This window comes from Salmo salar, chromosome 29 (assembly GCF_965601325.2).
Source record: "Salmo salar chromosome 29, fSalSal1, whole genome shotgun sequence".
In the NCBI taxonomy this organism is placed as follows: Eukaryota; Metazoa; Chordata; class Actinopteri; order Salmoniformes; family Salmonidae; genus Salmo; species Salmo salar.
Window position 1 is genome coordinate 23,951,977 of NC_138319.1, and position 16,344 is coordinate 23,968,320.

Below are 16,344 nucleotides of genomic sequence, written 5' to 3' on the forward strand. Positions count from 1 at the left end.
CGGTGTTACAAAAGCGGAGGGATCAGCGGGCGGAGCGGGGACTATGCCCCGAACCGGAGCCACCACCAGGGGTAGATGCCCACCCGGACCCTACCCTATAGGTTCAAGTTTGCGGCCGGGAGTCCGCACCTTTGGGGGGGGGGGGGGGTACTGTCACGCCCTGAACTGAGAGAGCCGTTTTTCTCTGTTTGGTTAGGTCAGGGTGTGATATGGGGTGGGCATTCTATGTCATATATTTCTTTGTGTTTGGCCGAGTATGGTTCCTAATCAGAGGCAGCTGTCTATCGTTGTCTCTGATTGAGAATCATACTTAGGTAGCCATTTTTCCCACCTTCAGTTGTGGGAGCTTGTTTTTGTACAGCTCTGTGTAAGCCTGCAGAACGTAACGTTCATTTTCCTTTTCGTTATTTTGTTTAGTGTTCTGAGTTAAATAAAAGTAAACATGAGCACTTACCACGCTGCACCTTGGTCTCCTCCTTACGACGAGCGTTACAGTGGTTTTGCATGGTGAATGCTTTTTGGAGAAGGCTTCACAGACAACAACCATTAATCTTAACCTGAGAGGGCAATCAAAAGGCCTATCCATGTATAATACAGTCCATCCACGTTTCGCATGTTATTTGACATTACAATGCATTCATTATACATTGGATAGTTTCAGCTCTTTCCTTCAATGACTATATGATTTCAACTTACAGTATCATTTTAATACGAATACACATTTTAGAGTGATATTGCATTCAGAGTACATGGTTGAATCAATACGTTATAGACTGGTGTGCAGATAAATGGATGTAACCTCCATGCCATTAGCCATATTGTGCTCAGTTTAAGACCTATTTAAACTGGGGTGACCGTTACAAAAATCCGTTTTTTATTTGATTAATTGAATATGAAAAGAATATTAACTAAATTCATATTTCAACATATTCATGAGAAACATAAAGTGGTAGATACAGTTAACACAGTGTACCACATTTCCACTGATTTGACTGGAAATGTGATTGTTTTACTCACATCTTTAAATTGCACCAGTCCTAGCTGCTCAAACTCGTTGATGCAGTTGTGAGCTGACTCAGTTTGGGAAAACAGCCCCACAAGGCACATGTCTTCACTCCGAAAAAAGGAATCCATGTTTTAGTCAAACTAGTCCTAATTGGTGATTTCTTCGGTGATCCTGAAACCTCAGGTGTCTGGCAATGGCTTGACTGTGGCTGCATTGTTATATGTGGTAATACTCATCAATGTGTCTTTTGAACAGCAGCCCGAACATGAAATGGAAAGAGTGGTTGTGTTATCAGAATCAATAATACCACTGATGTTGTGGTGTCCAACACCACATGGCATGCTGCACCACTGCAGTGTAAGGACTGAGAGAACCATAGAGACGCAATATGAGCCATGTAATAAGTCATGTAATATGTAAGCCATGTTATCCAATCAAAATGTATTGTACCAAATATTTGACCGTGAAATGCTTGCGAGCCCTTTCCAACATGTATAAGCGTGTAATAAACCATGTAATAAGCCTCTAGTTAGGCTACTAATGAGCTCAACTGCTTCTGACAGTGCCAGAACAATCAGCTTGAGTGTTTTGAACATAATTATTATTTAGACATGTCATGATTCACAATTTGTGAAATTGTAATTTATACTAGCTGGTAAGTAACATGGGAATAATCAATTTAACATGGATTGGTAAACTGTCCATCTGTATTTTCTATCTTCCAGATAGGCCTATCCCTCTTATTCTTTTATATGTGAAAGAGCACATATGGCTTGCATTTTTTATACTTTAATTAATGTACTTGTCTTACTCCTTGATTACGAAATATAGTTAGTAGGCTTAGGCTGTAGCCTTTGTACAGTTTTAGCAAATGTCGCTTTATAACGTATCCCACTAGGCTACAACCGGAATCCCCTCCCCACACATTTCATGGTGTGATCTTGCCGCTCCACGGCAAAGCGTGCTTCAATGATTGGGGGTGGTCTCGCGTCATGTGATACCCCAAGCGTCACCGAAGTCCTTTGTTGATGGTGATTCACAAAACCTCACTCAGACATTGTCTGGGTAAATTGCTACAACAAAATCATTTATTTTCGCCTTTGTGGGATTGTGTTGTGGAAGGATGCAGAGATATTCTCGGAGGGACATTTTAAACCAGCTGTTTGCCGCTGGGGTAAAATAGAGGCAAACGCGTCAAAGGTAAATGCGACAGTCAAAACAGCTCATTATCGCACACCCTATCCCGTACGACGGCCAGACGAGCGATCAATAGAGCAAAGCCAACATTTCGGTTGTGAAATTTGTGAGCTAAAGTCCGATATAATGCCGTTTTTTGCTATGGCTATGCTGGGAGATAATCCCCTTTCTGCAAAGGAGATTACACCTTTTTTTTAGCCGTGGGTGAAACAGTTTGCCAACAACAAGGCGTTTTGTTCTCCGTCCATCAATTCACATCTGGTGGATTCGTTGATGTATTTCTGCCATTTGAATGAAAAAAGGCATATGTTGTGATTTGGAGAAAAGACGGTGTCCACTCTACACAGCATCGTAAGCATCATGTCCATAGGATATCCCCTCTCATCTCACGGACCCTCAGCAGGCCGTTTTTTCGCTCTCCTCTGCCTTTTGGCCGTCTCTACACTGCCTGGAGCACAAGCCTCTTACCCCGAGAGCAGCGAATGTATCTCAGGAAAAGGCAAGGACTGCTTGGGTGAGTATAAATACATTTTCTTTATCAATTAACTTTTCCCAAGCAAGCACTTCTATGGGAATAATTTGTGTTTATCAGACACACATCCTGTGTTTTTGCAACATAGGAGCTCCTGAGGTGTTTATCGTCCTTGCTGAATGAACGCTGGTCGGTAATTGGGCAATCTCCTTGACCAGCAGACAAAGCACATCATGCTCAATTGGTCTGGATTAGACAGACATAAGGCAGGCAGTGTCACTGCTTCATAAGAGGAATCACTTTGAGGCAATGCATGTTTTTTTGAAAATATATATATGTATACATTTGGGAAATGTGATTTCATAGGATTATGTTTATTGGGGGGTGGCTCGATCTGTCCCCTCTTGTTGGTGAGGTGCATGCAGGGAAAATTTTCCATATTTTAACCCCACCCTGGATTGTCCTGCTGTTTTTGTTTGGGTTTCATTATTAAATGGAAACAGTAATTTCTCAGTTTCCTGGTTAGGAGTAATGACTTTTGTTTATATACACCAGTTGCAGAAAAGTACCCAACTATCCTAATTGAGTAAAATGAAAGATACCTTAATAGAAAATGACTCAAGTAAAAGTAAAAGTCACCTAGTAAAATACTACTGGAGTCAAAGTCTAAAAGTATTTGGTATTAAATATCCTTAAGTATCAAAATTAAATGTAATTGCTAAAATATACTTAAGTATCAAAAGTAAAAGTATAAATTATTTCAAATTCCTTATGTTAAGCAAACCAGACGGCACCACTTTGTTTTTTTCATTTACGGATAGCCAGTGGCAACCTTCAACATAATTTACAAATGAAGCATGTGTGTTCAGTGAGTCCGCCAGATCAGAGGCAGTAGGGGTGACCAGGGATGTTCTCTGCATAAGTGAGTGAATTGGAACATTTTCCTGTCCTGCTTAGCATTCAAAATGTAACGAGTACTGGTGGGTGTTAGGGAAAATGTATGGAGTAAAAAGTACATTATTTTCTCTAGGAATGTAGTGAAGTAAAAGTAATCAAAAATATAAATAGTAAAGTACAGATAACCCCTCCACCCCCAAACGACTTAAGTATTACTTTAAAGTAGTTTTACTCAAGTACTTTACACCACTGGTATACAGTGTCATCGTGGGTTAAATTGAGGGTAAATTAATTTTACTCTTTATATCCGGAATATATAATATGCTTGCTAAAAGTTCACATCTGCTATGTGGTTTTCTAAGGGGTTCCATTCAGTGTGACTTTGACAGATTGGCCTATGTTTGATGATATTTAAGATGAATGGAAACGTAAACCCGTTGTGGATGTAGCTCCACCCTCTCCATAATCCCATAAACCATGAGTGATGTCCTCTCGTTCCCATAATAACGGTTTGTTATGAAGGCCTATGTATTGTATTCATTCAGTAGGCTACGTTTCCCCTTTTATTTAATAGCAGTCCGATTTATAACGAAGAGTGAGCTGTCCTGATAAAGCCAATTGTTTTCCTCTTGTCAAGCTATCTGTTTACATTTGCTGCTTGCCTGACTAACTTCCGTCAATAAGCAGGCCATTCCTTTTCCCCATGGTCCTGGTTGCTCTTCAATGCTCCTAAAAACAACCTATAATTGGGTACTGATCCCAAACCGCTTAGGAAACCCCATAGCAGATGTGACCTTAGCAACCGTAAGTATTCTGGATATATGTCACGCCCTGACCATAGAGAGCCATTGTTTCTCTATGGTATAGTAGGTCAGGGTGTGACTAGGGGGTGATCTAGTATAGCTATGTTGTGTTCTAGTTTCTTTTTCTATGTTGGTGTTTTGTATGATTCCCAATTAGAGGCAGCTGGTAATCGTTGTCTCTAATTGGGGATCATATTTAAGTAGTTATTTTTCCCACCTGTGTTTGTGGGATCTTGTTTCTGTGTAGTTGCCTATGAGCACTGCTTGAGCGTCACGTATCGTCTATTCTTTGTTGTTTTGTGCGTTTCACTTAAATAAAATATGTGGAACCCAGATCATGCTGTACGTTGGTCCGAGTATGCTTCCAGTTCGTACGACGATCGTGACAGAAGATCCCACCACAACAGGACCAAGCAGCGTGCCCAGGAGGAGATGGCCTCCTGGACTTACGAGGAGATCGAGAAGAGAATATCCTGGATTTGGGAGGAAATCTTGGTAAGATACGAAATCCTGCCGTTGAAGCAGACGCAAGGAGAGAAAGGAGGACAGCGACGACGCCGGGGTTCGCGGCCACAAAGACAGCCCAATGTTTTTTTTTTGGGGGGGGGGGGCACAAGGGGTGGTTGGCGGAACCGAGGAGTGAACCAGAGCCAGTCTGGGAGAAGAGGGAGAAACTGGAGGAGAGTGAACGGAGAGAGTCAGAGACCGTCAGAGAGTGGATGGAGATATTGGAGGAGAAAGAGCAGAGAGAGTTGTTGAGTTGGTGGAAGATGCACGACATTTGCCCTAAGGAGCGTGTAATCAGTTTAATGCCACCTGAGTCAGCTCCCTGTACTCGTCCTGAGGAGCATGCTATTAGTCTGGTGAAATCTGTGCCTGCTCCACGCATCAGGTCTCCAGTACGCATCCACCGCCCAGTACGTCCTGTGCCAGCTCCTCGCACTCACCGTGCGAAGTATGTCATAGTTCCGGTACAATTGATGCTGGCTATACGCACCAGGTCTACAGTGCGCCTTCACAGCCCAGTACGTCCTGTGCCAGCTCCTCGCACTCACCGTACAAAGTGTGTCATCAAACCGGTAACATTGATGCCGGCTATACGCACTAGGTCTCCAGTACGTCTCCACAGCCCAGTACGTCCTGTGCCAGCTCCACGCACCAGAACTCCAGTGTGCCTCCCCAGTCCGGTACGTCCTGTGCCTGCTCGCCCTGAAGTGCGTGTCACCATTCCAGAGCCTTTGGCGACGGTCCTCAGTCCAGAGCTTCCGGCGACGGTCCCCAGTCCAGAGCTTCCGGCGACGGTCCCCAGTCCAGAGCCTTTAGCGACGGTCCCCAGTCCAGAGCTTCCGGCGACGGTCCCCAGTCCAGAGCCTTTGGCGATGGTCCCCAGTCCAGAGCTTCCGGCGACGTCCCCAGTCCAGAGCTTCCGGCGACGGTCCCCAGTCCAGAGCTTCCGGCGATGGTCCCCAGTCCAGAGCTTCCGGCGACGGTCCACAGTCCGGAACCTCCTGCGACGGTCAACGTTCCGGAGCCTCCAGCGGGGGTCAACGGTCCGGCGCTTCCAGGCAAAGCGTCCAGTCCCGCTCCAAGGCCGGAGCCTTCCTCTGCGCCGTGTCCAGTCCATGCATGATGTCCAGTCCCGCTCCATGGCCAGAGCTCTGCGCCGGTGCTCGCCGCGGCGCCGTCCCGCCCTGGCGGAGCCTCGGCACCGAGTCCAGGCCGGGCGGGTCCAGTCCCGCTCCATGGCAGGAGCCTTCCTTGACACTGAGGTCCAGTCCAGGCACAGTGTTCAGCCCGGGTCCATGGCTGGATCCGCGGGATGAGCGGGTTCTTCGGCCCGCACCAGAGCCGCCACCAAAGCTGGTGGATCCGCGAGCTGAGCGGGTTCTTCGTCCCGCACCAGAGTCGCCACCGATGCTGGCGGATCCATTGGTCCGAGTATGCTTCCAGTTCGTACGACGATCGTGACAATATAAAGATTCATTTCAGAAATGAATGGAAAATAATATCACTGTATCATTTCTTGCCTTTATTCGGGGCTTTTCTTTTCCATGGTTTTCAGGTTGAGGCATGTTGCTGGATCTAGGATACCCAAATTATAATGTAGGATGTGGATTAAGCTTGACCTGACATTAGACTACTTCTGAAAATATTGGACAACATTTTAATTTTAGAGTGAACTGTCCCTTTAAATGCAGTGAAGTGTGGTGTTTCCCCACTGTTACTGAGAAATACAGATTGTATTTCTCAAGGCATGCATTGATTGGGTTGAATTCAGTGGAAGCGTGGTTGTTGTTAACCTGCACTGCTGTAAAGAACAAACATCAGTAAAACAGCCAGAATTACCGTACTTACATTACTGCACCTATGCGCCTATTTTGCAGGTCAGGATCAATGCTATTTTCATTAGGGTTTTATTTAATTCAAGCCCTGGTCCCACTATGACTTCTACTGCAGTGTTTTAAAGACTAGTGTTCCTATACAGTGGTGGTATTGATTGATTACAGAGGAGTTTTAGGTCATGGCCTGTATTTAATGGGCTAGCTTCGGGATCCCAGGGCGACGGTGACTGTAATGAGGAAATGAACAGTTTGGTCAATAGTCCTTTAAGTACAGGGTGACTGGGATCGGGGCTAGCCCCTTTATATCGAGACTGTGACCATTGGTTGATTAACACAGATCTATTTAGAAGAGGAGGGGATTGTTAGGAGTGGCTGACTATAATCTTTGGCCTGGAACTACTTTGCCTCCCATTTGTTGAAAGGTTGGGTTATTATTAGTCCCTGTGGCATGCTTACCTGTCTCAAGACAATGGATTAGTTGTATAGTGGCTTCCTCTTCTTAAACCTTCTCTAACAGTGGGGATAAGACAACATAATGCTCCTACTGCATGTTGAGATATGTCTTCCCTCATGGGGACTGGCGATGAGAGCAGGAGGGAACTTCAGTTCAAACCTCAGTGGGGTAGGATTCTTCCATTCCCATTACCTCTCCTATTCTCTCTTTTTCTCTCTCTCTCCCTCCATCCATCCATCCCTCTCTCTCTCCTTCGCTCCCTCTTTTTCTCTCCTTTGCGCCCTCTTTTATCTCTTCCTCTCCTTTTATGTCTTAATTTCTCTCTCATTCTCTCTCCTTCTCTCCCTCCCCCCTCCCTGTAAATCTCCCAGACCAGGGGTTTTCCAATGTTCTGATAGTTGATAGGAGTGCTGGGTGATAATGCTGTTGACCCCAGGAGGATGTAAATGGCTGCTGTCAAACCTGCCTGGAAGGCTGGGATGGTCTTGTCATTCCTCCATTAGAGCTCTGTGAGATTCAAACACTCTCCCTCAGGGTGTCCATGAACCTTGAGTTGTTCCAGCACAGTAGCACAACAGTCATTTTGCACACCTACTGTAGTTATCAAAGCTATTGAAAAACAGATTATACTACAACTGAATGTCAACAGGGGAAATAAAATCCTCTGTAATTTCACTTCAGCCGTAATGTTTTTGACAGTTTACTGTTACTGGTTGGTTAAAGTTAATATTGAAGACTTGCAGCACTGAGGAGTTGTTTTGACCAAATTCATTGACCCTGACGATGTTATCCAATGTAATTCCCTACTTATGACCAGGCTAATGATGAACTTATTCAAACAATATTGTGATGGCCAACTTTACTATAAGTGCCTTGTAAGCCCACTTTGGCAACCTGAAATCCTATCATTCCTATCAGGAATGCCTCTCACACATAAAGTGCTTGAGCTCCTGATCAAAGATTAGCAGATCGGACTTGACCCTCTTCTCCAATCTTTTCAAGTCAGCTTTCTGGTCCCTGTTGATGGTTCTTGGCTTTGCTTTCCCATGATCATGCAATGCCAAGGCATTACTGTGTAAACCAGGACCAACTTGTCCAAATGACCAGTAGTGACTACATTTCTCAGTCCAGTTATGCTGGGCAGTCACTGTTGTACATTGCACATTCCACTGACTCTCAATAAAGTTGTACAAACGATGCGTAGCTAAGCTCTCTCTGTACCAGATCTCTCATTAGTCCAACCATTGACGAAATGAGGCGATGACTATTGATGTCTTGTGGCAAAGGAGTTGGATGGCTACGTGTTGCTAATGACCCGGGTCTTCGCTACATTGACTCCTCTCTAACATTGATTTGTTCTTCTCCTTCCTCTGATAAATTCCGCCCAGTGTGAGAGAGTGAGAGATGTTCCAGTGTATTTCTGGCTAAAGGGGAAGCTATGGGCTTTGGTGTGTCGGATGGATAAAAGTCATTCCGTGAAGATATATTCAAGTGGCCGTGAACTCTTAAGTTGTCACGGCTTTGGTTCGTAGTGTATTTTAGCCTGGAATCCAGACTGATTTACTCTGTTTTGTGACGAAACAGAGCATATCATTTTGCATTCAAGGCTAACTGTATTTTAGGTAAAGAAAAGTGTTTCCAAGTAGACTATACCATAGGAGTTTTTTCTCAAAGGCTGTAGTTTGGGAAAGAATTGTGCTTTGAGTTGAACGTTTTCACACACTATTTGCTCCAATCTTCACGTTAGAAAGTCTTTCCCAGATAGAAAAGCAATGTCACATAAATACTAGTACATAACATAGACTATACTAGATATCCATATGGTTTTACAAATGGACCACTAAAATAATGCTATTTCACTGCCTTGCTGATATGAACACCTTGTTTTTACCAGATTTGTCTGAGAAGAAAAGTGACCTGAGAGTGTGTGACGCTGCGACATGTCGTTACGGGGGGGCATGTCAAGAGAATGGGGCTGACCTGAAATGTGTCTGCCAGTTCCATGTAAGTAACACAGTGGAATAAAGGCTATCATGTTCTCTGTTGTCAAGTAAGACTGTCATTGCCGTTGCCATGAGCAAGAAAGCAAGCAGGAATGGCTTTGCCAAAGCAAATCAGCTCCAATTGATTTTAATTTCAGAAATTTGTTCCATAGTATTCCCACACATAATATAGAGATATACTGTATGTGATCGTATACAAATGTAAACAGGGTGTTAGTCAAATATTATATCTGTTTGGGCTTCTTGCAGTAAATTTGCAGTCTACAAATTATTTGTAATTTTGTTCTGGCCGCCTGACTATCCGCTCAAGAAAAAAAATTGTCCCGTGGCTGAATCTACTTGATGATCCCTGGTCTAGGCTGTGATGGTTCAGTAACATCCTTTCATTGCCCGTTGTGTCTTAGTGCTCTAAGAAGTACATCCCTGTTTGTGGGTCCAATGGAGACACCTATCAGAACGAGTGCTTCTTGAGGAGAGCAGCATGCAAGCAGCAGAAGTCCATATCACAGGTGTCTGATGTGGCCTGCTATGCAGGTGAGTCTTAAGTCGCAGGTTGCACACTTTCACTCAGAGTACAGAATCACCTTTATGGAGCGCATTTTTCATCACTCGGGTTCTGTCCCTAGTCATTTTGTTATTAGTCATATTAGGCCAAGCTGACGCTAACTCATTTTCTATGCTGTAACACACAGATGGCAGTTCCGGATCAGGCGACGGAGGTACAGTATCGTAACTTGGTCTTGCTTCACTTTAATAAGCTTGACTTGACAACCCATGTTACAATGTTACAGTAAAAGCTGGTTAAACATAGCCTGCTTAAACAAAAGCTTTGCAGATCCAACCACTAATAGAACAGTATTAACTCTGTTGACAGCTAACATTTTTGAAATACTCTCCTTTTCTACAGATGATGAAGGATCAGGCACAGGCAGAGGGAAAAAGCCCACAAAATGCGTCAACTGCAAGTTTGGAGCAGAATGCGATGTGGACTCTGAGGATATTTTGTGAGTACTTTCCACTGCAGCTATTGTGCTCTCTGTAGTCTCTAAGGAGGACTCGTCTTCATCAGCTGTTGTGCTCTCTGTAGTCTCTGAGGACTCGTCTTCATCAGCTATTGTGCTCTCAGCAGTCTCTGAGGATTCGTCTTCATCAGCTGTTGTGCTCTCAGTAGTTTCTGAAAGGAGGACTCGTCTTCATCAGCTGTTGTGCTCTCAGTAGTTTCTGAAAGGAGGACTCGTCTTCATCAGCTGTTGTACTCTCAGTAGTTTCTGAAAGGAGGACTCGTCTTCATCAGCTGTTGTGCTCTCAGTAGTTTCTGAAAGGAGGACTCGTCTTCATCTGGAAGATCACTAGTGACCACTAGTCCCTCATAGATATCTTTGCTTATTTTCTCCATATACTGGGGTCCTGGGTCGTCACATTCGATTCAAATTGATTGATGATGTATGTTTAGCACTTTTAGTGAACGCAGTGTTAATACAGTGTTCATTAAACAGATTTTTATATAAATGTTTTCTACGACACCCAGGTGTATGTGCAACATTGACTGCAGTGGCCATAATGACAACCCGGTGTGTGGAACAGACGGAAAATCTTACATTACCCCCTGTCACGTAAGAGAGGCTTCGTGCTTGAAGCAGGTGAAGATTGACGTGAAGCATCTAGGGAGGTGTCCAGGTAATGCCACGTTCTAACATTAAAATGTAATTTAGAAACACGTCATTTTATGCCCCATGCACTGTATTTACACTGCATCGTGGGACAAAACTATGGATCGTGGTTCTCAATGGATTTGATTTATTATTCACAATCTCAGGGAAAGAAAATAAATCACAATTTCATATTTGACTGAGATTTTTGGTGTAGAGATGAGGGGATCCTGCTGTAATGCGACATCTTACTTAACAGTTGAACACAATGTCCTAGACATCCTCCCCTGCATGGGTTCCTGGTGCCAGTCCTGATATTCCTGATATGTGCTGTGTTTATATAAGCATCCCACCCACCAGTGTTGACTTTCCTCTGAATCTTTATCACTTTATACTGCCAGTGACCTACATGATGGCTAGTTCCTGTCAATCTCTGATGTTTATGACACCCACCCTAATTGGTTGATTGATCCTCACTATGACAATGCCGTGTGCTGTGTGGTGATGACTGAGACTATTTGGTTTGTCCCGAAATACCACATCTTTCTTCTGCGCATCAAAAGACTAAAGATTCTTCTTTCACATGCAGACTGCTTTGTGGACATGACCTCAATCTGGATGCACACAATTAGGATTTGGGCCACATTATAAGGGGCATTGGGAAACCAGCTGGTCCGATAACTACAAAGGTGTTTCTTACCAGAACATCTGTTTAAAGCCGTTTAAAAAATGTCATTCTCCATTTGAGGGCGAAGATTTACTACCCCAAATATGGCCCTGTTTTAAAAAACGTCCCACAATCTAGGGCTAAAATATCTATTTACATAAATAATCTATATATTTTTGGTTTCACAGAGCATACATTAACCCTAAATATTACATGAACTTGCATACCTTGTTCAAAATGCAATAGAATACATCTCAACCTGGAAATCTGAGAACTAGTTGTGGATGTTCCAATATTCCTACTATGGGATTCCTATCATTTCACATTACTAATGTCAGTCGCTCTGGATAAGAGCGTCTGCTAAATCACCATGGTGATATTATTTGTTACCATAGCGATATTACATTCATTCTCAGAGAGTAATTGTTGTGCATGTCCTGAGATGTTTTTTAACAACATTTGTCATGTGACCCTATGTACGTGTCTATCTCTTAAATCAGTTTGGAGGCATTTCTGCTGATGGTGCAGTTGGCCAATTCTTGCAGGAGGGCCATTAAATGTAGTGAAGCATGCCTGTGTGTCACCCTACATCTCAACAGGCCAAATTGCCCTCAAGTTAAACCCAGTCACTCGCCACTTATCTGTCATTTATTGCATTTTGTAATGCAAATGAGCATTGCAAAGGCATGCACTCATTACAATAACTGTCACGTCCTGACCATAGAGAGCTTGTATTTTTCTATGGTAGAGTAGGTCAGGGCGTGACTGGGGGGTTTTGTCTAGTTTATTTATTTCTATGTTTGGTTCTAGTTTCTTTTTTCTATGTTGTGGTGTTTTGTATAGTTTATTTATTTTTATGTTGTGTTCTAGGTTCTTTTTTCTAGGTAGTTTTTTTCATATGATTCCCAATTAGAGGCAGCCGGTCATCGTTGTCTCTAATTGGGGATCATATTTAAGTAGTTGTTTTTCCCACTAGTGTTTGTGGGAGATTATTTTGAGTTAGTGTATGTTGCACCTCTTCGTCACGGTTTGTTGTTTTGTTTATGGTTTATTGTATGTCTTGCATAGTTTCACATGAAAATGTAAATATGTGGAATGATACCCACGCTGCGCTTTGGTCCGTTCCTACACACACACACACGTGACAATAACTGTCTGTCAGAGTAATGTTACCAACAGCCTCATGCTTCGACTGGTCCAAATAGAAACCCGCCATACCTCTCACATTGTATCTATGGTCATCTTATTGTTATGTATCAGAAATGTGCATCCTAAACAGCACCGTCAGTTATTAGTTTGTAATAAGAAATGGTAGGTATCTTGTACAAAATCTACATCATATAACTAACATTCAACTGGTTTGTTGATTAACCAAACGTATTTTAATGAGGCCATGTCAGAATGCTAGTTAACTGCTATTTTTACTTGGGATATTAACTATATTACAGCAGCCATAGTATTTATAGTCCGTCCTTGAGGTGGAGCTGAAATGTATGTAAAATACTATGACAGCTTTTCCTCTCTAGCAAGCCACCGCTTGCTCCAGAAGTGGGGGCACTTTTCAAGCCATGGTGCGCTTTCTGATAATCAAGCCATGGTGCGCTCTCTGATAATCAAGCCATGGTGCGCTCTCTGATAATCAAGCCATGGTGCGCTCTCTGACTATCAAGCCATGGTGCGCTCTCTGACTATCAAGCCATGGTGCACTCTCTGACTAATCAAGCCATGGTGCGCGCTCTGACTAATCAAGCCATGGTGCGCTCTCTGATAATCAAGCCATGGTGCGCTCTCTGATAATCAAGCCATGGTGCGCGCTCTGATAATCAAGCCATGGTGCGCGCTCTGATAATCAAGCCATGGTGCGCTCTCTGATAATCAAGCCATGGTGCGCTCTCTGATAATCAAGCCATGGTGCGCTCTCTGATAATCAAGCCATGGTGCGCTCTCTGATAATCAAGCCATGGTGCGCTCTCTGATAATCAAGCCATGGTGCGCTCTCTGATAATCAAGCCATGGTGCGCTCTCAGATAATCAAGCCATGGTGCGCTCTCTGATAATCAAGCCATGGTGCGCGCTCTGATAATCAAGCCATGGTGCGCTCTCTGATAATCTAGCCATGGTGCGCTCTCAGATAATCAAGCAATGGTGCGCTCTCTGATAATCAAGCCATGGTGCGCTCTCTGATAATCAAGCCATGGTGCGCTCTCAGACAATCAAGCCATGGTGCGCTCTCTGACAATCAAGCCATGGTGCGCTCTCTGATAATCAAGCCATGGTGCGCTCTCTGATAATCAAGCCATAGTGCGCTCTCAGATAATCGTATAATCCTTGTGATTAGGGATCTATTAGAACATGGAGCTTGAACACTATTTCCTTGAGTCCCTCCAATTCGATTTCTTTTCAACTTCTTACAGTTGAAAAACTATTTTTAAGCAACCTCTATCCTAATGAATTCTTTCACATTTAAAATGGTGCTGTCTGTAGCTACTGAAAGGTTGGCTTGCTCAGAAAATAATTTTTGAACCGATTTGCAATATTGGGAAATTTCTGTCTTGCACTCAAAAATATTTATGTTTATTTTTTTTCAGAAAAAGGGAAGAAGAAAAATGAAGACGATGGTAGCAACAGCAAGACTGATCTTTTTGGTATGCTGCTCCCTTTTACCACACTCTGTTATGATGTTGTTATGGTAGTTGATTTACCTCAGACCATGGTTCATGTTGTCTATATGGAAATAATACTGTTGTACTATTACATATCTGCAAAGCATATTTCTGCTCCGTCATGTCAGTTATATTTTGAATTGCAACTGAGGACAAGGCCTAGCTCGCTCTTTAATATTTATATCATCCATATTAATATTTGTTCTTTTCTGTATACCTTTAAAGACACGGTAGACATAGGGGAGGATAGCGCTTATGGAGGGGTCCCCACCCTCTGCACAGAGGACTACGCCAACTTCTGTGAACATGGCCAATGTGAAATTAAGTATAGCATCCCCACCTGCCGGTAAGATAACATGGTGTCCTTTTGTCTTACATACCTGCGTATGCTATGTTTCATCTCTTTTTGACCTAATTCATACATAATTATTGTGTAATTACCATCTCACCATGTCATTTCTTAGTAAACACCGGGTAATTTCTGTATCATGAAATGAAGTGCTAGCGGTTTGGTTGTCTCCCCAGGTGTGACTCGGGCTACACTGGCCAGCAGTGTGATGAAATCCAAGACTTCAACATCCTGTACGTGGTGCCCAGTGGACAGAAACTCCACTACGTTCTCATAGCAGCCGTCATCGGAGCCGTACAGATCGCCATCATTGTCGCTGTTGTTATGTGTTTCACAAGGTGGGTGTGCTCTCCAAAGTGACCTATCTGATCTTATTAACACATTTCTGATAAGCAGATTGAAATATTCTGTATTTTATAAGCCGTGTTTTGTAAACAACATACAGTAGCACAAATGAGCAAGTCTTATGGAAGATGATATTCCAAATGTGACAATGTGTGTCATTTGACAAAAGATGGTTACTCTATAAAAGGTGTATACTTAGCTATACACATTTTTACAATCGTAATTGATTTCATATTTTTCAAACTCATTTCTAAAGTGCTGAGTAATGTGTTTTGTGAGGCAGTCAAAAATGAGAGTTTGATGTTATTCCATTGTCTTTTGTTTAATAGGAGGTGTCCCAAAACCCAGAGGGGACGAAGACAACAGCAACACCTTGGACACTTTCCCTCTGGGACTTCATCCAGGATGATGTAGCAGTTTTTTTGTGTGCATTTTTGCACCATATGAATCACATTTTTTGATATCTGTTGTTTTGTCTCCTTTATTTTGAATGGATGTTTATTTATTTATTTTCTCTAATGGGGCCTTAGTTTTCTCTTCCTTCTGGACATATGCAGCTCTTGCTGCTTTTTTTTCCAGACTGCTGCATTATTTATTTTTTCCTACGGGCAGAAAACCTTCCATTGTTTGCAAGGTGGCATTGGTATCTTTAGGCACACAAACCTTGGATACCTAGGGTCTGGACTCTGACTTTCTCTCAGTACCTTTTCTTTTTTTTAATGAAATACAACTATATACCAAATGCAGTTTTCTATAAATGAGGTAAAAGCTGATGTGTACAGGTTGTTTTTGGTTACTTTTCAATATACCATTCCGGGGATGGAACAATTTTTTTGACTAGGTACTAATTTAAATGTTTTTATATATAATTTCATTTTTTATGTTCTAATGTTGTTTGTATTATTGCTAATGAAATAGTTGCATATAGCATGAGCTGTGAATGTGTTTAGTGATGTAGTATTAAATTATCTGTGTTTCAAACACTCGTGTTGCCTTCATATTATTATGACTAGTTCAATGACGGAGCCGAAATAATTTTCAGAAAATAATTTATCACAACGTTAAAATTGTTATGGAAGAAAAGGCGTATTCATATGATGTTATTGTAAAAATAAATGCACTGATTTTAATGCAGTTCTTGATTTACTTTGTTAAATCAAAAAATCTATTACATTGTATAACATTTGGAATCAAACAGGTATTTTATCAGACAGCATTATCCAATGGCAATAACCATGTAGCAGCTTGCAGTTTTGTTTTCCCTGGACAAATCACATGGTTGGGAAAGACTCTGAGCCCTAGTTATAAAACTGCATGTACAGTGCCCATCAGAAAGTATTCACATCCCTTGACTTGTGGCACATTTTGTTGTGTTACATCCTGAATTTAAAATTGATTAAAATTGAGATTATTTGTCACTGGCCGACACACAATACCCTATTAATGTCAAAGTGGGATTATGTTTTTAGACATTTTTACAAATTAATTAAAAACTGA

General features: G+C 42.5%; 1 protein-coding gene across 1 annotated transcript; it reads left to right on the plus strand.

Annotated features, from left to right (window-relative positions):
* The first annotated feature begins 1,993 nt into the window (after positions 1–1,993).
* Positions 1,994–15,977, plus strand: LOC106590361 (tomoregulin-1). Its single transcript, XM_014181300.3, has 10 exons — positions 1,994–2,717; positions 9,066–9,175; positions 9,579–9,708; positions 9,867–9,893; positions 10,082–10,178; positions 10,703–10,851; positions 14,079–14,135; positions 14,379–14,499; positions 14,679–14,840; positions 15,177–15,977. Exons 1-10 carry the CDS (start codon positions 2,564–2,566, stop codon positions 15,259–15,261), a joined length of 1,092 nt encoding a protein of 363 aa, XP_014036775.1. The 5' UTR covers positions 1,994–2,563; the 3' UTR covers positions 15,262–15,977.
* The last annotated feature ends 367 nt before the right edge of the window (positions 15,978–16,344 follow it).